A 26,717-nucleotide genomic window follows, 5' to 3' on the forward strand; every position below is an offset into this window, starting at 1 on the left:
CTCTGTGCCCTACTCACAGAAAAACTCTAATATTCCTATCTATTTTAAAAATACTGACTTCTTTAATCATCAATACTACCTCTGCTCCCTCAATCCTAATTTTTACCCCTTTTATGTTACTAACTAAATCAAATAAGTCTCTCCTAAACTCTTCAGAGAGAATAATTTTTTAAACGTTTCTATCTATATCTGTATAGATATCTGTACATGCATACTTTTATATCTTTTGCTTAAAACTCTTTTACATTACAGTTTTTTGTTGTTGTTCCCTATACGTTATGTGCCAGCAAGTATGCTCCCCTAAATGTTTGGGGTATGGATAAAAGGATACACTGACCTATACTGGGTGAAATGTACAATGAAAAATGATGAATTGATGAAAGGATACAAAGATCAGACAGCATAAGGGGAGACAAGATAAAGTCAACAGGAAGAATGATGGTACTTCAAGATAATACATGATTTATTTTTGCTAGCCAAAAACGGTAATGAAAATAAGATTACTAAAAGAACAAGGATTAACACAGAGATGGTAACACCAGTAAATGTTTCAAATAAACCAAAGTACAATCAATGAGCTTTATAAACTGTGCTGGTCTAGTCAATATATGTCTTTATTAGGTTAAGAAATTCATTTATTAAAGCAAATGGCTGCTTTTACTTTTATTACAATATACCTTTCTGTATAGATAATTATCCAGGATTATTATACTATTCATTTGTAGATCATTAAAGTCCTCAATCCCTCATTGTGGAATAAGTCAAGCAGGTTAACTTGAGGTTATAAAAACAGCACTGACTCAGGAATTAAGCAAGCTGGGAGGCTCCAAAACTCATTATGGCTCTTTCTCCAAATTTCTTTCTCCCTTGAAAAGAGAATCTTTCACTAGGGAAGGTATTAGCTGACAGCCTTCAGCTGCAGAACCTTTGTGATCGGTAGCAGTGTTCCATCCTGGGTAGTCCCGGCCAATGAATGAACACAAAGGTACCTGAGCCCTTAATTACTGAGGCATTACTCTATGGGAAATTCTAAGTACTAGAGTCACCATAGTGGTGTCCTGTCTGTCATCCTCACCCCCACAAACTCCCCACCCCCTGCTGGGTTGCCTCAGACTCTCACAGCCACATTGTATTCAGAATCTCTTCCTACTGCAAATATCTTTCTTCCTCTCTTCTTCAGACATCATATGTGCCTGGAGAGCTATCTGTTCCTTTCCCCCCCCTTTTACAGCACAGATGTTATCCCAATGAGGCTTTTTCTTTCTTTTTTTTTCTGGGGGGGGGTGAAGTGGGGGTGTGTAGGGATAATGTGTGTGGTGCTGGGGACAAACGCAGGGCCTCACACATGTTAGGCAAGAGCTCTACCACTGAGCTACATCCCCAGCCCCTAACTCTTTCATTTTTAACTCTATCTTAGCATCTCTTTCACAGAGGACCCCCAACTGACAAACTGACATATCCTAATCTTCAATTCCAATATTTACCAAAAGTGATTGGATGTTTAACCAAGCTAAAAAAGTGTTTTAATAATACAAAGGAATATATAGAATGGAATTTCTCTTTGGACCTTTAAAGTTCACCTTCTTTGAGGTGCTGGAAGTGAATCTGGTTTAACCAACTAACCAATATTCAACATGCAAAATCTATCCAAAATACTTACATAACTGTGTTGTCATCCACTAAGATATCACAACCATGAGCAGGACACGAAATAGTCTGAAAAAGATTGAAATTTAAACTATGTCTTCATTCAACAAATATTTATTGAATGCTTACCACTGCCAGGCACTTTGCTAGGTCTGGGGACACTTCAATGTTTACAGGATTTCAATCCTTCCCTTTCTATTTAAATGAAATAAGTGTGTGTATGAGTTTATCACTATGAAGTAACAGAATTGCTAACCCAAGTGGTTCTGCAACAAAATATTAAAAGGTTAAAGTAAAATATCTGACAAAACTGTTTAAAAATTCAGTTTGATATATTACCAACATTGATGCCTGCTGGAAAAACTTTGCCTAAGCCATTATGAAGTCAAATAACAATAAGTGCTGGTGAGGATGTGGGGAAAAGGGCACACTTGTACATTGCTGGTGGGACTGCAAATTGGTAACGCCAATTTGGAAAGCAGTATGGAGATTCCTGGGAAAGCTGGGAATGGACCCACCATTTGACCCAGCTATCGCCCTTCTTGGACTCTTCCCTGAGGATCTTAAAAGAGCGTACTATAGGGATACTGCCACATCAATGATCATAGCGGCACAATTCACAATAGGTAGACTGTGGAACCAACCTAGATGCCCTTCAATAGATGAATGGATAAAAAAAAAAGTGGCATTTATATACAATGGAGTATTACGCAGCACTAAAAAATGACAAAATCATGGAATTTGCAGGGAAATGGATGGCATTAGAGCAGATTATGCTAAGCAAAGCTAGCCAATCCTTAAAAAGCAAATGCCAAAATGTCTTCTTTGATATAAAGAGAGCAACTAAGAACAGAACAGGGAGGAAGAGCATGAGGAAAATATTAACATTAAACAGAGACGAGTGGGGGGAGGGAAAGGGAGAGAGAAGGGAAATCATATGGAAATGGTAGGAGACCCTCAATGTTACACAAAATTACATAGAAGAGGTTGTGAGGGGAAAGGGGAGGGGGAACAAGGGAGAGAATTGAACAACAGCAGATGAGGTAGAGAGGGAAGATGGGAGGGGAGGGGAGGGGGGATAATAGGGGATACGAAAGGTAGCAGAATACAACAGTCACTAATATGCCATTATGTAAAAATGTGAATGTGTAACCGATGTGATTCTGCAATTTGTATTTGGGGTAAAAATGGGAGTTCATAACCCACTTGAGTCAAATGTATGAAAGTTGATATGTCATGAGCTTTGTAATGTTTTGAACAACCAATAAAAAAAAAAAAAAAGAAAAACTTTGCCTAATTTGGGGTCTTTAACTAAAATGTCCCATTGTAAAATGAAAAGGAATCTATTTTAAGTTGTTTTAATATAGAAAAATTTTGCTCATGCAATTCATAATCCAAAAAGTTTCACTAGTTGATATTTATACAAGGGTCTAAACACTACAAGAAATTCAATAAAAACTAAAAATCATTTTGGGATCTTTACCTGTCCCATGCCTTCCTCCATTATTTTGGTAGTTAAATATTCACTCCAGCACTGCATACAAAACTTATGTCCACATTCAAGGCCAGTGAAATACTGCAACAAAAATAAAACATGAACTTTTAAACAAAGACATTTTCAGAAAATTTTCTACACCTAGTGACTCAGTGCTCTTTTAGGTCACATTTCTCCCAGTGACTAAAATCTCCAATATAACAAGAATAGACAGTCTCCTAAAATGAAATTCTAGGTGATGAAATCTAGATATGCAAATACACAGAACAAAAAACACCTAAGAAACACATCTATGGTATATATTTGCAAACTTTTAAGAAAGGCAGGCAACAATGAGTTTGTATTAAATGTAAGATTATACCATATATTAATAAGCATTATGGAAATGTAAGCCAAATCACGAGACACCTCCTTACACTCACTAGGACAGCCATAATAAAAAAAGACAGATAACAACAAGAGTTTTAGGTAAGTATATGGAAAAACTGGAACCCTCATGCCCTGTCAATAGGAATGTAAAATGGAGCAGCAATTTTAGGGAATAATCATGCAGTACCCAAGAGTTATCATATGACCCAGCAATTCTATTCCTAGGTATATAAAGCCCAAAGAAATGAAAACACACATCCATACATTAACTTGTACACAAGAATTCATGGTAACATCGTTCAAAATAGCCAAAAAGTATAAATAACCCAGAAATCCATCAAGTGATGGATGAGAAACAAAATGTAGACAATCCATATAATGGAATATTATTTTGCCACAAAAAGGAATGAAGTACTGATACATGCTAAGACAGGGATGAACCTTGAAAACATATGCTAAATGAAAGACCATATATTGTTTGATTTCATTTATGTAAAAGATCCAGAATAAACAAATCCTTAAAGGAAGCAGGTGAGCAGTTGCCTGAATCAGGGAATGAATACAAAAGGGTGTAGAATTTCTTTGGGGTTAAAAATGATCTAAAATTAATCGCAATGGTTGCACAACTCTCAATACAATAAAAACCACTTTAAATGGGTGAACTGGATAGTACTGAATTATACAGCTCAATAAACATGTTATTTTAAAAGTGTCAATGGACAGAACTCCATGGAACTGCATGGGATGTAGCTAATCTAGAAAATAAAAATCTCATGGTAAATCAAAAGATCTATTTATTCCAAATTACTACAAATAACATTTTGTTCTAAAATTATTGACATGATTTGAAATGTTAATAACTTTAGACAGTTCAAGGAAGTATATTGTGATCTGTAGTGGGTTATTAAACTATTTTAAATATAAAGAATTATATTTTTAAAAATATTTACTACTAAATTCATTTTAATTAATAATATAGGTTCATGGCCAAAAAATTTTTTAATGAGTGAGGCATGGTGGATTACACCTGTAGTCCCAGCTACATGTGAACTAAGGCAGGAGAAATCATGTAAACGCAAGTGTTAAGGGTTCTACTGCCCTATTAGGTCTTGGCAATAAGTATGAGAAGAAGTATGGCACCCTTGGATAGTACAATTCAGTCTGTGCAACATAGCAAGACAAAAATATTATTAATAATAATGACAACAATAATATTATTGTTAATAATAACAATATTATTGTTAATAGTAGTAGTAGTAGTAATATTGTTTTATAGTGTAAGTTTGTGATGAAAAATGATTCTCCTTTATCCCCATCTCTGTTCTGTATCCTATACCTGGAATCAATCAGTTCCATTTCTTACACATTCTTCCAGAGATTTCTAATGTTCAAATACACACAGTGGAAGAAGGTAATAATCTCTTCTATGATGTTTATTTTTTATTAATTTAACAGATTTCTTATGTGGTTTCACATTGGTTTACCTCTTTTTTTGTGTGTGTGGGGAGGTACTGGGGATTGAGCTCAGGGCACTGAACAACTGAACCACAACCTCATCCCTTTTTGTATTTTATTTAGAGACATGGTCTCAGTGAGTTGCTTAGCACCTCACTGTCACTGAGGCTGGCTTTGAACTCGTGATCTTTCTGCCTCAGCTTCCTGAGCCACTGAATTACGGGCGTGGGCCACCACGCCCAGATGCTTACCTCTTTTTGAAGTCTGAAGAAAGTGCCCCAATTTATTCAAACAGTCCATGATTAATGAACAGTTAATTAATGTACACTGTATATACATCTTTGTGATCATGTGACTACATCTTCAGACAAATGTGTAAAAGTGACACTATAACAGGTATACATTCACAATTTGATAAGATATCCCAAGGCTTTCCTGAAACAAGGCTGTAGTAATTTATACTATGCAGTTTCTCACACTTATGCCAACATAGTATATCATCCAATTTCTTGATCTTTACCAAACTAACATATAAAAAATGAACTAATTTCATTAATTTTGATTTTCAATTTAACATTTGAAAAAGAAAAGATTTAAGGCTGTGTATTTCTTTTTCTGGGTACTCTCTTCACATATTTTGCTTATTTTACACAGAAAGTTTTCCTAATCAATTTAGGGGGACTTTGTACTTACATAGGAAACTGGACACTAATAAATATGGAAAACATTTTCTCTCAGTTTCAATTCTGCTTCTTCATATTGTGTTGCCATGCAGAAGCACTTTACTTATATATAAGTGAAATGCATCAATGTTTAAATTTATGGTTCCTAAATTAACTCCGACATAAGAGGCTAGGAAGGAATTTAAGTTTCTCTCCCAGATGGCTACCAAGTTGTTCTAAAACCATTTACTGAATAATCTACCTTATTGCCATACCTTCTCCATAATACACTATATTTTCATGCATATTTGATTTTATTTTGTTCCACTGCTTTGTCAATTCTTTGCATCTGGTAGGATTAGTCCTCTTCCTGCTTTCCCCTACCAACCTATTCTTTTTCAATAGTTTTCAAACAAACACTCAAGTCAACTTTTTGTCTCTTGGTACTAAAAAATTTCTTCATCAGATGTTTCACATTTCTTGTCAAATTTATTCTGAGCCTATTTCTTTCTCTCTTACAGAAAGTATTTTTTATTCCAACATTATCTATTTAAATATTATTTGAAATATAATACTTGATATAGTTCATAATATTAGATGCAAACAGGATAGAAAATTCTACATATGTATTTGGGCGCAGTGGTGCATGCCTGCAATTCCAGCTACCCAGGAGGCAGAGGCAGGAGGACCATAAGCTCAAGGCCAGCTGCAGCAACTTGGCAAGACTCTTTGACTCAAAATAAAAAAAGCTCAGTGTAGCTCAGTGGTAGAGCAGTTGCCTAGCACATGTGAGGCACTGGGTTTGATCCTCAACACCACATAAAAATAAGTAAATAAAACGAAGGTAAAAAAATAAAAATAAGAAGGGCTGGAGATACAACTCAGGGGTAGAGTGCCCCGGACTCAATTCTAGGACCAGCAGTAAGGGGGGGGGGGGGGGGTCGGGCAACCAAGAAAAAAACATTCTATATATAGTATATCAATTACATTTTTTAAACACACAGAAGTAGTCATGGAAGGAAATACACCAGACTCCTAAGAGACTGGTTTTACAGACAGAATGGCATGTGAAATACATGTCAAGTTTAAAAGAGTATAATCTCATTACTCTTCATTAGTGAAGGAGATTTGGTACGAAACTGTTATTAGATCACTAAGGAAGAAATCTTTATTTTTCATGGCTATAAAAAGGGGCATTCTGTAAGGGATAAATATATAAAATATTTCAACAACTTCAAAATATTTTACGCAGAAACATACACATGGCCATGTGCTCTATTCTTTTTTCAAATAAAAATTCTTAAAGCTAAGAGATTACTAGTTACAATTAACCAGTGATCGCTGGAGAAATCCCAAACCTTGGTGAGTTCTAGTTTAGGTCCTACTATGAGAGGACAGTAAAGAAAGCCTTTTATTCTTTAAAGATTTCTTTTCAGTGACTTTTCTAATTAGATAGACCACAAGATTAAACAAGATAAATTACAAAAATCACACACATGCATGGCATGTTTCAAGATAAAGAAACACCTAACCTAAATATAATGTGCAAGAAATACCTGGGTTATCCTCCATCTATGTTATCTTCTGTTGTTATTTCCCTTTCCCTTCTCCTTAAACATGTTTATGTTTGCTCCCTTACTACCTCATGCTTACCTCCTCTTAGCTCCCTGGGATTCCCCTTAAATTGGGACTAGATTACTGACTGAATCTAAGAAAAAGCTATAGCAGAAATTCATGTTTTTTTTTAAAGCCTCTAAAACAACATCACACATTAAAAGGTTTCGCTTATCTCCACCACTTTATATATAACAACTAATACTAAACAGCAGTAAGAACAGTAACTCATTTTTCTTCTATCAGAAATTGTTCATATAATCTCTAAAACTGAAGTCATTTTGTTTACACAAATGGAGCAAATAATCTCAGCATCAGCTCTATCATGATTATAATACAATGAGTTAAAAGGAAGATAAAGTTGGACCTGGATCAGATATTTTCAAGCAGTATTCCCAAGACTGCCAAGATTACACAGGGGAGGATTGAAGTTTAGGAATGAAAGGGGTGAATTGCCCCTCACACTCTTCAACTCTGATTTGACCTATTTGACCTATTTTATTCTTAGAAAATAAAACATTATTTACTTCATTAAAGTGAGATATTTCAGCCCCAGAATGCTGGGTTAGTACAATCACATCTTAACCTACTTTGATTCAAAACATTATTATAAAGCAACTGTTGCTGAGGTTAGAAGACTTCTGATTTGCTACAAGGGGGAATGAAGAGGATTTACACAGTGCTCCGAAGACTTGGGAAATTCCAATTGGAAACCACCTAGGACATTAATCCCAAAGTACAAAGATACAAAAAGCATTTACTTTTAAAAACCTGTTCTCATGTGGCACTGCATAATGCTAACACTGCTTTCTATAAGGATAAAGGAAGGTACTGAAGATACATGTGAATAAAAGAAAATCAGAGAGCAGTAGAAGTGAAACATGGGAGTTATATAATACTCATACAAGTAATAAAGTGGTAAAGCTTCATGAAGAATTTCAGGTGATATTTACTTTCAAAACTGAAGAGGTTATAAGTATCCTTCTGTATTAGTCTAAACATTAGGAGAAAAGAAGTCCTAGTTTTGTCATGGTTATATTTTTCATAACTGCATAGTTTCTATAACTCTTTAACTTAATTGTCAACCCAAAGAATTTGCTGCTTTTGCTATCTTCTCCTGCCACTTACTCAATTTAAAAAAAAAAAAAGAAAAACTTGGGCTGGGGATGTGGCTCAAGCGGTAGCGCGCTCGCCTGGCAATCCTCAGCACCACATACAAACAAAGATGTTGTGTCCGCCGAAAACTAGAAAATAAATATTAAAAAATTCTCTCTCTCTCTCTAAAAAAAAAAAAAAAAAGAAAAAAGAAAAAGAAAAACTATCTACCTTTATTGCTTTTACTATCTTAAACCTTAAAGTTAATGACTCTTCAGCTGCAGTGTTTTCCCATCCTACCCACACTACTTAAAATAACTTTCCGGGGTCACTATAAACTCCTAATAAACTTCAAATCCACTTTTCTTTTGTCTGAAGCTTTTAGGCATTTCTTCATTATTGAAAAAAATTTCTCTTCCTTTGTTTCTGCACTGCTAATTTTCCTGCTTCACTTAACTACCTTGCCTTTTTAGGTTACTTTATATGTCAATTTCTGTGGAAAGTACTACCTGATCAAAAACTGAATAAGGCTAGCACGTGCAAATCCCTGGGGTTCAATTCCTAGCACCAAAAACAATATCCTAAACAAACCCTAAATTTGGTTTCCATCTACCATGTTCCAAATAGTATCATATCATGTGTTTGTCCTGCTAAAGCACTTACCATTCTTTCTGAATGTAATAGTACTTATCTGCCCAGGTAACCTATAAATTATTTGAAAACAGGGATTATATATTTATTCCCCAGTATATTTCAAAATTTTAGAATAGCGTCTGGCATGATGAATGAATAGTAAAGTTTTCCATCAGTTACAGGTACAAAGCAGAAGTGTATAATAATCTCCAATTATGATTTTCGGTTCTTGTTTGTTGGATAATATCAAGGACACCGAGAAAATTGCAGTGGATATTTGTAAGCAACTAGTGCCGGTATTCAAATTAGAATTAAGATTTAAGTGAAGGACAAACTAGCTATAATAAATCAGAAGGAAAAATGTCCAAGGACTAAGGAAAACTAACCTGGGACACATTATTCAGATCTTAGTCCTACCTCACAGAAACTTACAAACTGTAGGCACTACATAAATACCAACTGGAACAGATAACATGTTAAAGATAATAACACTGTTCAAATATGAATTTAATAATGTATTTTAATATCAACACTTGACTGTTTTATAAATACTCAAGTTAGGATTGTAATTTAAGTAGAGGGAAATGATAACAATTCTCAGGCAAGAAGAGATTTCAAAGAACATCTAAGTCAACTGATCTGACAGATAAGAACTGAAAAAAAGAACTGAAAACCAAAGACATTAATAATCTACTTGCTATCCACCCCAAAGCCAAATATTTGAAGCATTAGAACTATGATCAGAAGTTGAGAATTCAGAAACTAACTTCAGCCTTTTACTTTCTACATTATTATAACCTCACTCATCATTCTATTTCTCTAAGTTTTTAAAAACTTTTGTAGTCAGTTATATATTTGACCAAATTAGCGCCATTCCAGTAGATTTCTTTAGAGATACATATATAATTCTAAGATTAACATTGAAAATCCTTCAATGTTAAAATGGCAGTGCAAAATACCTGGTATAAAATAATTATTAGAAACAGCTGTTTACCTATTAATGCACAAATATCAACAAGATAGTTACAATTATAATAGCATTAAGTAATATCTTAAGACATACTGAAACATCTTAAAAGCTGAATTCCAGGTAACTAAACACTTACTTATGTTATAAATAAAACTTTCCTATTGTTTCTAATAAAGTAATGCCTTCGTAAGAAAAATTATTTAAGACTACAATTTCTTACTGAACACACCAAGTAACCCATTTTTTTCTTTTATCACATCATCAGTATTCATGATGATGTGATAAAAGAATGATGAACATTCTTTAACAGTTTATTTTTTTGCATTTTTAAATTTTAATTTGTTATATATGACAGCAGAATGTATTACAATTCCGAATACACATATCACCAAGTAAACCATCTTAATGCAATTTTAAGACACATTCTTAGGAGAAACATCTATTGTTTAGTTTTGTTCTCTGTTCTTATTCGGTCCCCCTTGCCATACTTTTAATTCTCCACCTGAATGGATTTAAGTGAAAATCTTTTCTTAGGAAAAATTCTGAAAGTTCCCCAGCAACAGTATTATAGACATTTTATATGGGTTCTGGATATTTCAAAAGCAACTAAAGATTTTTAAATCTATTTTAATTTGGATAAAAAATAAGTTAACTCATTGTATAGCACACAATTTTCCCCATGGTGATAAAGTTAACTCTAGAAAGATATAGGTATGTAGCATCAACTTAGACAAGTTGGTGCTTTTAAAAACGAAGGTTTTATTATTGCTTTTCCTATCATTATCCTTAATATACTGAGAGGTTACTGGTTATATGTTACTTCTCCAAACCCCCCAGATTTCCCTTTGTTTAAATAATGAAAGTGATTTACTCTCTGAAATATAGAGTGCTAGCCTTAAACTACCAGATACTCACCGAGTTAGGGTAGTTCAAGTAGCAGATCTGACAAGGCATATCCTGTGCTGATGACCTTGTATTCATCTGGCGCGTTCGAGACTTTTTACTTGGATTAATTACATGACACTCAGCAAAGAGCTTCTCCAGGTTTCCATCAAAGTACCTGCATTATTTAAACAGAAAGGATGAAAGCCCAGCAATAGCATAGTCAGAGCTCTCCAAACCTTGACTGTCTACTGGGAAAATCAATAAAATGAAATAAACCAAAATCATAACTTTTTTTGCTCAGAGGATATAAAAGTAATATAACTACAATTACATCAAAGACGGGTGCGTGTGGACTGGGGATATAGCTCAGTTGGTAGAGTATTTGCCTCACATGAACAAGGCCATGAGTTCAATCCCCAGCACCACACACACACACACACACACACACAAAGTGTGTGTATGTGAGAGAGCAAATCTGAGGTTTTACTGCCCCCTTTGGATACTGCCCCTACCCCCGCCCCTTGGATTTTTAAAAAAATTTGTTTCTTCTGAAGTCCTGGGAATTAAAATTCCAATAAAAGCTACTGGAATGTTAACAGTATTACAATTAAAATTTAAGGATGAAAGCTGTGCTATTTCTAGCATTACGTGTGAAGACTAATGATATTTTTTTAAAACTTAGCTCTATGTTATAAAAATGAATTAATTTCATAAATAATTGAGGTTAAGCCACTTTAAATACATTAGCTTTAATAAATGACTCACAAAGCATATCTCACCCCATAAATCATTTTTAAAATGAAATTATCATGTGTCTCATTCTGTACAACAGGCTTGCTCTCTATATTCTTTTGAACTACTTTTTTAATTTATTGAGAAAAGGAAGGAAGGAGGAAACAAAAGGGTATATCTTGACTTTTTTTTATTTTTTTGGTTGTATATGGACTCAATACCTTTGTTTTTATGTGGTGCTAGGATAGAACCCAGTACCTCACACTTGTGAGGCAAGGGCTCTACCACTGAGCTACAACTCCAGCCCTATCTTGACATTTTTATACAAAAGATTGCATACTAGCTTTTCATAAAATATGTACCTAAATATACAGAAGTTCCATATTTATATCAAGAGTGTATTATGCCCAGTACTATATAGTTTTAACTAAGTTATAAATTTCTTGACAGAAAACAGTGGTAAATAGCTAACACAATATCTTCCATGAACCTAGATGAGACACAGTTCCTGGTTCCTAAATATATTAATATTCTAAAGAGATAAACAACAGACAAAAATCTTTCAAAACTGTGAATCAATAAAATCAGCCAAACTATTAATGCAGAATCTAGACAAACACTTTTTAGTTTTACCCAAGGTTTTGATAATTACAATGTGCTCTTGTGCATGCATACCCAAATATATACATATATATATATATACATACACATATATATACATACACATATATATACATATACATATATATACACATACATATACATATATATACATACATATACATATACATATATATATATACCTCAGAAGGCTGAGGCAGGAGGATGGGGAGTTTCGAGGCCTACCTTGGCAACTTAGTGAGAACCTGTCTCAAAATAGAAGATACACTAGAATGCGGATGAAATTCAGTGGTAAAGCAACCCTGGGTTAATTCCCCTACCACAAAAGTAAGAAAGAAGGGACAGGCATTGTGTCAACGCATTTAATGTATGGAAAGGAGTTATATTACTCTCCTAAGTCTAGTAAAACAAATTTTCAATCAAAATGCCAATACCTTATATAAAAGGGAAACTCATAAAATTGTTGCAAATTTATATCAAGTTGTCCCTTCATAATTTCAGATAATCGGAATGTAGCTACAGAAGAAAACTAACTTTGGTCTCTGAGAACACAAGATGCCTAATTTCAGAAAGCAGAAGAGACTAACACAAAATATAAATTCATAAACCAATTAAACACTCTGTCTTATATTAAAAAAAAAAACAAAACTCATGCTCACAAGAAAGAACAAACTTCTGTCCAAAATTTGACTACATAGAACCAAAGGCCCCTCATACTTTGGTTAACATTACAGATAGCATTTTATGAATACAGTCACACGGACGTTGTGTATAAGTTCATAAAAATAACCCCATACTCAGACATTTGTAACCTGCTTTCTTCACTAAACATGCAGTAGACATCTTAGTCAATAAACATATATTCACGTTATTTTTCATTTTTGTATAATATTCAACTAAAGGTATTAAAATATAATTAATCAACCTTATTCTGAGGGACATTTAGATGTTCCACATATAGACATAATCTTAATAATCCACATAATCTTAAATTCTTGGCTCATTTGATAAGGGAGAAAATACCTAAACTTGTATTACTTCTTTCTTAGTGAAGATGAACACATATTTTTTTTAATAATTCTTCTTTTTTTTCCTTCAACTTTTTTAGTTGAACAACTTATTTATTTATTTTATGTGGTGCAAAGGATCAAACCCAGTGCCTCCCAGAGTCAAGGCAGATGCTCTACCACTGAGCGACAACTTCAGCCCCTGAAGATGAACATATATTACTTCCTGTTATTTTAAGTTCAAAATATAAACAGGAGAAGTGACCCTAAATCTCAAGGATTGCTTTCTTTCCACAGTTTCTAACCTGTCTTTCAATCATATTTAATGGATGTTTAATTACTACTTTCAATTTTTTTTGAGAGAGAATTTTTTTAATATTTATTTTTTAGTTTTCGATGGACACAACATCTTTATTTTATTTTTATGTGGTGCTGAGGATCAAGCGTGCTACTGCTTGAGCCACATCCCCAGCCCATTTTCAATTTTTATGTAGGTAAATATATCAAGCAATCCCTGAATTTCACATCAGCCTTAAAAGACCTCTATAATACCCCAAGATTATTTGGAAAATTCACCAGTGATTTCAATTTTTCCTTTAAATGTTTTATTATAATTGCTAATTCACTTGGAATTTATTTCTGCGTAATAAGGACTTAAAGTGAGATTCCACCCATTTTAACCCAAATAACTAACTATTTACTGAAGGGTGGTTCATTGGTTCATCAGTATGGAACATGTTTTTCTATCTTTTGGTTTCAGCTAAACTTTGCTTTCTCAAGTCTTCTCTGACAGCTCATTAACCCCCAATCTGGTTAAGGTTCCTTTGTATTACATCCATTGCTAAGAACTTTGTACTGGCTTTGCAGCACTTACCACTGTATAACTCTATAATTGCTATTTATTTATTTTCCTAGATTGTATACCCCATGGGAACTATTTTATTATTGCTATAGCCCTAGTATCCAGAGACAATGCGAGAAGGGGAGTGGTGCTGAGGATTAAACCCAGAGCCTCATGCATAGTAAGCAGAATGAGCTCTACGACTGAGCTACAGCCCTAGCTATAGAAGCATCTTATTACATGTGCTCGTTTTCTTTCTTTCTTTTTTAAAAAATATTTTTAGTTATAAATGGACACAATACGTTTACTTGTTTATCTTTTATGTGGTACTGAGGATCAAACCCAGTGCTTCACACGCACTAGGCAAGCACACTATCACTAAGCCCCACACCCAGCCCCTCATTTTCTTCAAGAGTAAATGAGGACTCTAAATCTCCTCACTGACCATAAATACTCTCTGTGCAATAATAAATTTCCATATTCAGTTAAATTTATTCTTGGACTCTTCACTCTATTCCATTCATTTGCCTATTCTTGCAGTTTCTGATAGAATTTTCATTGTTATTCATTTTATTTACTATCTCAAGGTAGTGTATAATTTTTTGATCCATTCTAGAAGCCACCAAAGAACTTTCAAATACTGTTTAGATCAACAGTGCAAGAAGCTGAAAACACACTCATATCCTTGGGCCAAGTATGCCAAAAATGTTTTTCTTTTATTAAAGTATCACTTACCAAAAAATGTAACATTTAAAATTTTTTTGTTTTGATTTGTATTTATTTTATGCTCCGATAAGAGCCCTAATCCCAAAGGGTGAGTAGGAAGATACTGAAATCTAATTGTTTTACTAGTAGTTGACTTAATACTCTTAAGCCTATTATAAATTATAATACATGGATTGTCCATGTTATACAATCCTCTTCTTTATCCTATAGTTTTAACTAGAATTCCTACAGCTTTTCCCAGTTTTTTATAGTTTCATATAATTTTCTTTAATTATTTTCATATTACATAGGTTTTGTATAAAAAGAAAATAATCTCCTCCATGTCTGCTGCAATCCATTGTACATTCAGTAGTATATTATTTAGTCTCCAGGTGTTGGAGTAGCTTTTATTTCTTATTTTATGGTTAATTTCTAATTTCATTCCATTATGATCTGATAGAATGCAGGGTAGTACCTCTATACTTTTTTATATTTGCTAAGAGTTGCTTTGTGGCATAATATATGGTCTATTTTAGAGAAGGATCCATGTGCTGCTGAGAAGAAAGTGTACTCTCTCATTGAAGGATGAAGTATATGTCAGCTAAGTCTAAGTTATTGATTGTATTATTGAGTTCTATAATTTTTTTGTTGAGCTTTTGCTTGGAAGATCTCTCTAGTGATGAAAGAGAGGTGTTAAAGTCAACCAAAATTATTGTGTTGTGGTCTATTTGACTCTTAAATTTGAGAAGAATTTGTTTGATGAACATAGACACTCCATTGTTGAGGCATATAGGACTTGAAAACAGCATACTACAGGGACACAGCCACATCAATGTTTAGAGCAGCACAATTCACAATAGCTAAACTAGCCTAGATGTGCTTCAATAGATGTATGAATTTTTAAAAAGTGGCATATATACACAATGGAATATTACTCAGCAATAAAAGAGCAATAAATCATGGCATCTGCAAGGGAATGGATGGAGTAAGATAATGCTAAGTTAGCCAATCCAAAAATGCTGAATGTTTTCTCTTGATATAAGGAGGCTGATTCATAGTGGGGTAGAGAGAGGGAGCATGGGAGGAAAAGACAAACTATCTAGATAGGGCAGAGGGGTGGAAGGGGAAGGGAGGGGGCATGGGGTTAGAAATGATGATGGAATGTGATGGACTTTATTATCCAAAGTATAGGTATAAAGACACGAATTGGTGTGAATGTACTTTGTATACAACCAGAGATATGAAAAACTGTGCTCTATACATGTAATAAGAATTGGGGGCTGGGGATGTGGCTCAAGCGGTAGCGTGCTCGCCTGGCATGCGTGCGGCCCGGGTTCCATCTTCAGCACCACATACAAACAAAGATGTTGTGTCCACCAAAAACTAAAAAATAAATATTAAAAAATTCTCTCTCTCCCCCCCCTTTAAAAAAAAAGAATTAGAATGCATTCCGCTGTTATATATAAATAAAAAAAAATAAGAAAAGCTGAGATTAGGATTGTAGCTCAGTAGTAAAACACATATTTAGCATATGTAAGACCCTGGGTTCAATTCCAGGCACCAAAAAGAAAGAGAGGAGGTGGGGGCAAGGAGAAGGGGAAGAAGGAAAAGAAATGGAAATTGCTTTGTTTGTGTGTGTGTTGTGTGTGTGTATACGTGTTTGCATGGAACATGGGGTCTCACGCATGCTACACAAGCACTCTATCAAGAAGCTACATCGCCAACCCTAAAACCGCTTTTTGTTTCCTAAACTTATCACTCCCCAGCAATCAAGTTTAGACATATTTCTAATGTTCAAATGTGTTCAAATGCTCAAACTGGCCAAAATTCTTTCCCATCATTATTTTTTCCTGTTACCAGTTATTAAGGTAGGCAAAATAATTTTTCTCATTTTATAATTCCATTTTTTTCTTATGTATTTCGTTACAAAACTCAAAATTTAGCAGTCCTGCTAAGGTTTATCCTTAGTACTTAACAGTCTCTTTTGGAATGCCATTCATGATATTTTAGTTTAAGATTCTGCATGGGGCTGGGGTTGTGGTTTGCCTACCATGGGTGAGGCACTGGGTTCGATCCTCAGCATCACATAAAAATAAAGATATTGTGTCCACCTATAACTATTTTCTGAATTACAGTTTGAGCTTCTCTCTTCTTCCTTCCCTACTACCCTTAGTTCTATCAGATTCCTTTTCGCCTTGTTCAGTTATTTTATCAGATCACCTTTTGCTGCAGTCTGGCTGGGCACAATTCACAAGCCACTTATCAAGCAGAAACTAACTTTATTTATAGAAAACACACACACACACACACACACACCCCACCATAGGAGCTCTTCAGGAATTCCCTCAGAGCCCAACTGCCACCACCGGCTTCCCACAGCCTCTCAAACCCCCCATTCCTCCTGCTCTGGATTGGCTGGGTCGCATGGGCGGAGCCAAAAGAGTCCCCCAATGAGCATCACAGCAGAGGAGCCAATCAGCTGGAAGTTTGCTGGGGCCCTTCAGCTGTGGCTCTCAACAACATCTGACCTTTCACCTCAGAGCCCATGGTCACTTTAATTTTCTTAAGTGGAAGAAGAGGCTTTTCTAATTATGAGTTTATTAGGCTTACAATGCCCAAGAATATGGCTGGATTCTTAAGTCACCACATGATGTTTGCCTGGGCACTATTTTAAATTCTTTTAGATTTGGTTTTCATGTACATCTTTTATTGTGAAAATGAAGCCAAAATGAAAAGGAACTGACTCAATGGTGAAGCACTGCAGTTCAGGTACCTTGTTTAATGAGTTAACACAAGCTTCTCTCTGCTTCACAAACTTTAATAAACAGTCAACAGTAAAAAGCTGCAGGGTTTATACTAGGACATAGTAGGCCATTATTTCTCTACTTTTCTGCAATCCTATCCATTCCTTTTTTGCATGGAACATGGGGTCTCATGCATGCTAAACAAACACTCTATCAGGGAAGCTACATCGCCAACCCTAAAGCTGCTTTTTGTTTCCGAAACTTATCGCTCCCCCCAGCAATCAAGTTTAGACATATTTCTAATGTTCAAATGTGTTCAAATGCTCAAATTGGCAGTTGACAGTCTGAGAGAGGAGGATTCATTTAGTTGTAAATGAATCTTTATTTATTCATATGCTGTGCTGAAGATTGGACCAGGGCCTCACACATGTCAGGCAAGTGCTCTACCATTGAGCCACAACTCCAGCCCCTATCCATTCATTTTAAAGGAAACAGAATGCAACCAGGCTTGGTGGAACATGCCTGGAATGCCAGAGACTCCAGAGACTGAGGCAAGAGGACCTCAAATTTGAGATAGGCCCTGGCAACTTAGGGAGACCCTGATTCAAAAATAAAAGGGCTGGGTTGGGGATTGGTTCAATGATAAAGTATGTCAGGGTTCAATCCCCAGTACAGGCCTGGAGAAACACAACCAGACATGGATGGACACAGGACAGAATGGCAATCTGGTTTCTCCTTTAGTTCAGCCTTTCCTGAAAGAAGGACATGAACAAGTTATCCCCCAATCCCATGAGCTAAATTTCTCTAGATTAAGACCATTAATAAACAAGATTATTATTTCTTTTTTAATTGATTTTATTTTTTTAATACATGAAAAGAACTGTTAAAGTGTGATGATTTTTTTAGTACTGTAAATTCTCTTCTCTCTCTAAGGTACTTTCCATAAATTATGTTTACAGAAATATAGTTAAGAAATAGTCATGGTGGTGCAAACCTGTAATCCCAGTCAGTGACTTGGTAGACTGAGAGAGGAGGATTCCAAATTTAAGGCCATTATCCACAATTCAGTGAGATCTTGTCTCAAAATAAAAATTAACAAAAGGGGCTAAGAGTGTACCCAATGAGTATCATGTGGTTAAAACATAAAGCAAAACATAAAGAAAAGAAAACAGAAATAAATACAGTTAAGCCAATTGGCATGTAATCAGACAACTTTTCAGAATACACAGAAATTAATTTTTCATTTTATTTGACTACTTCACAGAAACATATCACACAATATGAACTAAATTAAATGTAGAAATGGTTACAGCCCTTATGTGTGATTTCAGAGAGGAGAATTAGGGCTGGTAGGGAACACTGCTGGCTAATGTTTCTTTTCGAATTGTGGGTCACTATGGGATAAATGTCACTTGAATTTTTCTTACAAGCCACTAAGGCTAAAAATTTACATTTTTTTAAAATATTTATGCTTCAGTTTTAGATGAACACAATATCATTATTTTACATTTATGTGGTGCTGATGATAGAACCCAGGGCCTTGCACGTTCTAGGCCAGCACACTACCACTGAGCCACAACTCCAGCCCCTAAAAATTTACATTTCATAAACATCATTCGTACAGTACTTATTTACACAACAAAAACAAAAAAGCAATAATGTTATCCTACTTTTCAGATGATGGACGTTTTTCTATTAGGCCATTAGAGCTCAATCTTCCTATTAGTCTTTAATGCTCCCATTACATATTTAAAAGTCATTTATTTTAAAAACAACCCAATAAAACCAGTATATAATAAAATCAAAATAGTACTTAACAAACAAGCTATTAATTTTTATTACTCTAAGATGCAATACAAAACCCTTACTACATAATTTTTGAGAGCATTTCTACCATCTTTTATATCTTTTTTAGTTCTGAGCTACAATGCAAGGAAGGTCAATCAACCAAAGGGAAACAGATGAACATAACTCCTAGGATAACACCTCATTTCTCTATTCTTTAAATGAATATAAAGATTGGAGTTACTGTCTCATTCAATATTGGTAGACCTAATCAATAAATGGGGAAAGGAACTAAACAGACACTTCTCAAAAGAAGAAATGGTCAAAAATAAATGAAAAAATGTTCACCTCACTAGCAATTAGAAAAATAAAAACTAAAACTATACTATTTCACCTCACTCCGATTGGGAAGGGAATTATCAAGAATACAAGTAACAAATGTTGGCAAGGATGTGAAGGAAAAGGAACACTCATATATTGGTGGTAGGACTGCAAATTGGTGCAACCACTTTGGAAAGCAGTATGGAGATTCCTCCAAAAACTAGGAATGGAACCACCATTTGACATCAGTATATATCCTCAGTATATATCCAATCCTCATATCCAAAGGATTTAAAATAAGCATACTACAGTGACACAGTCACATCAATGTTTACAGCTATACAATTTACCTAGAGCTAAGCAATAAAGCCAACCTAGATGCCCATCAAGAGATGAATAGATAAACAAATAACTTTGTGACATTTGCTGGAAATGGATGAATCTAGAGACTATCATTCTAGATGAAATAGCCAATCCCCCCCAAAAAACCCAAAGGGTGAATGTTTTCTCTGATAGTGGAAACTAACCACAATAAACGGTGGGGGTGGAGTGATCCAGAGGATCAGGCAAAAGGGAATGAAGCGAAGGGCTTCTTCATTTCCTAGGAATAGGAAAAATAGTAGAAAGACTTTCACTTTCCTATGTGAATATATCCCTGCAAACCCCACCATACATGTACATTCACAAGTCTGGCCCCATAATTAGAATAAGATATGTTCTATACATGTACAATTTTATCAAATATGGATTCTACTGTCATGTGTAACTAAAAAGATCCAATAAAATTTTTTTTTAAAAAAAATTGTTGAAATTTTAAATCCTCTGGACTTTTCTTCACTGAAAAAACTGAATTATGGGTTTCATCTCTTTATCATTACAGCACCATACAGGTTTTCTATTTCTTACATCAGTTTTAAGAAACAGTATATTTCTAAGAATTTACTCATTTAATCTACAATTTTAAATTGTCTGTAATACATATATTTTTTTTGAATGTAGAGGATTCATAGTGACATTCTTTTCCATTCTAGATACTGGTTATTTGGGCCTTTCTTCTTTCTGGCTTTCTTGATCAATCTCACCAGTAGATCAAACTTTGTCATAACAAAACCACCACCACACCTTTTGGCTTCTTGAACTTTTCCATTATGTTTTGTTTTATTAAATTCTGATGTTTTAAATTTCTTTTCTTGTATTTTCTATGTATTTATTTTCTTGTTCTTTTTCTATCTTTGGACATCTAGCACATTATTGGGATTTTTAAGATGAATACAACCCTTATTACTACAACCCTTATTAAATCTTTCCTATGTACGCATAGTGTAGTCACTCAGTAAGTATGTCAGTATTATGTCTGTCTGTCTGTCTCTTTCTCTCCTTCCTGAGCCACTTTCCACCACCACACCCTTTTACCATGATGTTCAGCCTCACCTAGGGCTGGCTGTCTTTGGACTAAGACCTCTGAAACTGTGAGCCCCAAAATAAACTTTTACTCCTCTAATTGTTCTTGTCAAGTCTTGTGGTCACAGCACTGAAAAAAACTGGACTAAAACAGTGCTTGTGTATTTTTTTTAATAAAATCTACCTTTTTAATAATACATTTGTGTCTATTTTATGATAGCAAATGATAGACTATATGTACCTATTTTTATACATTATCTTTTTCTTATTGTGGTAATTCTAATTCGTGTGGTTCAATTCAACAGTATTTTCTCAAATTGTCACCAGTCTCCAAAATAAAAACCTGCATGTAATTTCAAATGTAATAGCTGTTCAAGGGTCAACTGCATATTACGTGAAACACGGTACTTTACTATAAATACATTTTTAATAAACAATAATGTAGGTTACTATTTATTTTCCTTTAACCCACTGTGGCATCATCTTAATCACTTTCAATTTTGAGAAGTCAGCTATTCTATAAAACAATATATATTAACACTTTCAGTCTTTGAAAATAACAGTATGTTTTGTTGCTATCAAAATTTCATTTTTGGGCTGGGGATGTGGCTCAAGCGGTTGCGCGCTCACCTGGCATGCATGCGGCCCGGGTTGGATCCTCAGCACCACATACAAACAAACAAAGATGTTGTGTCCGCCGAGAACTAAAAATTAAATATCAAAAAATTCTCTCTCTCTCTCTCTCTCTCTCAAAAAAAAAAAATTCATTTTTGTTGACTTGCAGTTTACTATATAAATTTCTTCTTACCACATTTCATTAAATCTAAAATGTTTTCATACTGAAATTTTGATGTTGGGGGGTTGTAAAATTCCATCAATCAAAAATGCAGATTTCAGACATGTTAAAATAGAAAAACTGCACAACTTAGAATCAGTGAAATAGGCATTTTGCATAGGAAATGTTGACTTGTTCATCAGACTCTTTTGGAGGGGATGGTACTGAACCCAAGAGCCATATCCCCAGATTTAAAAAAAAAAAATTTCCCCCCTTGTACTGGTATTACCACTTTTCTATATCCCCAACCCTTTTTTTAATTTTGAGACAAAGTCTCAATAAGTTGCTGTGGCTGGCCTCAAACTTTCGATCATCCTCCTTCAATCTCCTGAGGTATGCACCACTGCACCTAGTAGAGACACTTATCTTATTAATCTGGAAAATTCTCAACCATTACCTCTTCACATATTACCTCTGCCCCATTCTGACAACTAAGACTCGATGAGAACTTCTCATATCCATTTCTTTCTTTCTTGCTTTTTTTTTTTTTAAGTTGTAGATGGACAGAATACCTTTATTTTTTTAACATGGGGCCAGGGATCAAACCCAGTGCCTCACACATGCTAGGCAAGTGCTCTACCACTGAACCACAATCCCGGCCCCCTCCATTTATTTCTTAACTTCTCTATATTTTCCACATTTTAGTAGATATGTTTAAATCTAGATTTTTTTATCTTCTAATATGCTAAACTCTCTTTAAGCTTTGTCCAATATGCTGTTAAAACTAATTTACTAATTAAATTTTTAACCTTTTTTTTTGTTTATAGAAATTGCCCCCCACACATACATACACATCTAAATAACAGCTCATACTTTCCGGTTTCCTGGTGAAAGCATACTCATTTTAGTCTAGATCTGACAATTCCTATATCTCCAAAGTCCCAGATTGGTATGTTTTAATTAGGAAAAAAAAAACAAACATTGAGGAAGTAGTTTAAGAACCTAGAAAATTTTCTCTCAGAAAAGATTTATATTTGCCTTCTTTCAAGTGCTTGGGGACATAAACAGCTGGGACCATCAAAACCCAAGTTCAAGGCTTGAGGTTTTCTAGGCCACCCAAATGACACATAGTCAAATTGTATCTAGATTTCAAGGGGTCCAAATTACTAAATTTCCCTCGGTGTCATATTTTTTTCTCAGTTAAAATTCCTTTTTTACATCTCTTCTACTCCGCTGCTATCAATTAAGCTATTTCTAGCCTAAATCAAGACAATATTTTCCTTTTACCACAACCTTCAAGGACTTCCCAATAAATAGAAAAAAACATCAAGTTAATCTGGTTAGAACCCAGCAGGCTATTAAATATTCACAACCATTCCCCTTCTATTTTTCATGTACTGTAGCCACTAAATCCCATTAATGTTCAACATACAGAATCCACTTGATTCTGTTTTCTCATCCTCAAATATCCAAATACTAATATCCTCCTCTCTTTTCTAGTCCAACAAAATACAACCACAACAATAAATATTTTTCCTTTTTCAAGGGCACAACAAAGGTGGTGAGCCAGAAATGACCTTTTATACACTCCCATAAAACTCTAAGTACTATGGAGGTTGAAACTGGAAACATTGCTGTGTATACCTTTCTCATCACCAAATCTCTACTCAAGGTCTAAACAGAGCTGCTATTTTTAAAATTCTTGAAATTATTAAGTATTAAGCCAGTGTGGTGGTGCATGCCTTAATCCCAGCAAACTGACAGGGTCAGGCAGGATTTCACAAATTCGAACCTTAGCAATTAACGAAACCCTTTATCAAAAAATAAAGTATGGGTGTAGTTCAGTGGTACAGCACCCTGAACTCAATCCCCAGTACCCAAACCAAAATTTATGAACTAATAAGATAGCAGGGAGACTGGGGACAACAAAATAAGAAAATTCACTTCAAACAAGGTAACTTGGGGAGAAAAACAAGGTAACTAGTCAATGATGGAACAAGGATTCCATGCTCTCAACTAATACACTATCATGTGATGGTACTTCTGCCTCTTTCCATATACTACACTTCCCAATAATACCAAAATTATTTAAACAGGAAAAATCTCACTGTATTATAAAAGAATAAACACCATAAAAGCAAGGATTTTAAAAAACCAAATTCACTTTCACATCTCAAAACTTATTTATGAAACAATATATTACTAAGATAAATAAGAAAACTTCCATGTTATTGTAATGGCAAAACCAGACCTGGTTGTGAAATGAAATTATAAAAATGTTATGGTAAGAAACCAACGTCTGGGGAAAGGGTCAGTTCCCCATCCCTCCTCAGCCTTCTTCCAGGAAGCTTAATTAACCATGGGTCCCTACCTTTTGGATTGTAAAAAGCCCTAGGAATTTGGCTACTCTCTCTTGGAATGTAACAGATGCCTGTGAAAAGAGCCATTTCTTATCTGTTTCTGTAGGCATGCTTTGTTAGAGACCCTGCACAAGGCAGTCAAGCAGATAAGGAATTTTTTTTTTTTAAGAGGAAAAAAAGTCCCAATGATATGATGGGATGGATGACACCAAATAACCTATAAATGTTATGAGAAACAGTGGATAAGGGCTCAGAATTTGAAATTTTGTTTTTCTCTGGGGCCACAGGTGTAAAGAAAAGTTTAGAGTTCTACTCCTGAGTGCTGCTTGCTGCTTCTCCACCAGTCTGTTTTCCCCAACATTATCATAATCACAAGTGCTATTCATTAAATGGAAAATAGTAATGCTTCATAATGAAAAGTGAAAGCCATTTTCACAGTCCAGGAAAGACTGAAATCATTCTTCTGAATTCTTTTATTAAAAGTTATTACCCCTTGCTATAAATATACCGGCTAACTCACCTTATATACTCATCGAAAATTATTTAAATTTACAAATTTACAAAAGTAGATTAAAAAAATATGAGATAGGAGAGACAATTTTTTGTTTGGAATTCTAAAGGAGTTCCATTTTGGCTGCATTGTTACTAAATCCCATCAAAATAAAATTTGATTTATATTCATGTCACAATTTCAAAAAAATTCTATTGCAGAAATGGTTATTTTAATTAAAAATTTAGACACTATATTTTAGGAATTACATTTTATGTAGGAATACAAGACATTTAAAAAGAGATTTTGTACAAAGAACCTTGATAGAAGTGGTAAAATATTAAATACACACTAAGACAATAGAGGTAATGATTAAATGCATTGAGAAATAAAAAAAAAGTTCTTAGAAATAATACTTAGGCTGGGTTTTTAAAGACATTTAGAAAAAGGACAATAAAGAAGGCAAGTCAGGTCTGGGTCAATGACAGTACAATTTCAAAGATGCTGCCTAGAGCTGTACAGGAAACAGTCTAGACCCAAACACACAGAGACCTCTCATGTAAAAAATAAAAGAAAAAAGAATATGCAAAGTTGAGGCAGCACAAAATTTAACTATGTGACCTACTTTAGAAGCTTGGTACTACTACTTAAGTGTAATTGGGAACAGAAATGATATAGAAAAGAAGATGCCAGAAAGGTAGACAGAACCTGGGTTTTTAAGAGCTTTGCTGTCAAAAAAAAAAAAAGAAAAAGGTGGGAGGAGGAGAACAACTCACTTTCCCCATCTACCCATTGAGAAGACTCAAGCATAGCAGGAGTAGGGAGACGAAGAAATTATCAAAACTTTATATTTGAAGAAGGTTCAATGAGGAACTTATTCTGAAAGAATAAGGAGATAACCAGCTTTCAGAGGCTCCAAGATCAGAGGTTCTAGTCCTGGTGTCACATGCTCAATACCAATGAGATGCCTGTGCCCTATGGCAATAACAACAGTGCAACCACTAAAAGACAGTTTAACATTGTGATTTGAGCATTATCTGGGATGCAGCCTTCACATCTGATTCTCAATTTTGTGAGGAGGAGTGAAGGGATGGTGTGTGTGTGGTGGTGGTGGGGGGGGGGGTCCTCAGTATGTTATCCAGGTTGGCTCATGAATTCCTGGCTCATAAAATCTTCCTACCTCAGTCTCTACAGACACAAACTACCATGTCCAATCAATTCTATCATTAATTTCACTTACCCTCTTAAAATCCGATTACACCTAACAACTCTGATAAAGCATCAACAGAGAAGGCTTAAGATACAACAAATGAAACAGTGGAAGCAATATCCCAGAACAAACAGGACAGTAGGTTTAACAGGTATATTTTTTGGCTGCAGTTCTGATTCTCTGCTTTGTTTTTTTTCATCTGGAGAAGCACGAGAAGAAAACCAGTTTAGGGAAAATTTTTTATTTAATTGATAAAACAGAAGGGCAACTACAATGCAAAGTTTGAAAAAAAAACAGGCAGGCAGGCAGGCAGGCAGGCAGGAAGGAAGGAAGGAAGGAAGGAAAGAAGGAAGGGGTAAAGGTTTGGAAGCATGCTATAACAGATAAAAGAGAGACCATAAAGTTAAAATTGTACTTTCTCCACCAATTCCTCCTCTTCACCAAGAATTTATTTTTCAAAAGAATAAACCACATTTATTCTTAGGGTCTGGACAAATCCATTTGAACTACAGACTGATGATACTAAATAAATCCATTATTATCCAGTATTATAAAGACACTATGCCATGTAATGGCCATGTTGTTTCTACCTTTTTCCTGATTGCTGGGATCCTAAATAGTTATAGGATTATCCTACAAGTAATCTCCATTTCTATTCTCAAGGTGAGTAGCACAGTGTTGGTACAGGACAGGGAAATATGAGTGGTAGGAACATGAGGTTAAAGGAATAATTTTATAAAATGGGCCCACTGGGCTGACTTCCACATGCTTTCTTTTCCAAGAAGCAATTTACTTGAAGTCCTGCCTGGCTTAAATGGTTAGGATATGTCACATTCCTCAACAAACTATTTCTTATTTGCAGGAGAAATGTCAATAAGAGGAATACAAGTTACCCTAAAG

At 34.7% G+C, this 26,717-nt stretch overlaps 1 protein-coding gene across 1 annotated transcript in view; it reads right to left on the bottom strand.

Annotated features, from left to right (window-relative positions):
- The window catches only part of ARIH1 (ariadne RBR E3 ubiquitin protein ligase 1), a 136,211-nt gene that overhangs the window by 39,579 nt on the left and 69,915 nt on the right, over positions 1–26,717 (bottom strand). The window contains exons 3-5 of the mRNA XM_081292103.1: positions 10,856–11,000; positions 3,131–3,223; positions 1,661–1,716 (exon numbers count right to left, since the gene is read on the bottom strand). Of these exons, the coding sequence (XP_081148229.1) occupies positions 1,661–1,716; positions 3,131–3,223; positions 10,856–11,000 (294 nt within the window). The remainder of the gene's footprint in view (positions 1–1,660; positions 1,717–3,130; positions 3,224–10,855; positions 11,001–26,717) is intronic.

The sequence above is a fragment of the Spermophilus citellus genome, assembly GCF_964194105.1.
Source record: "Spermophilus citellus genome assembly, chromosome: 4".
Classification (NCBI taxonomy): domain Eukaryota; kingdom Metazoa; phylum Chordata; class Mammalia; order Rodentia; family Sciuridae; genus Spermophilus; species Spermophilus citellus.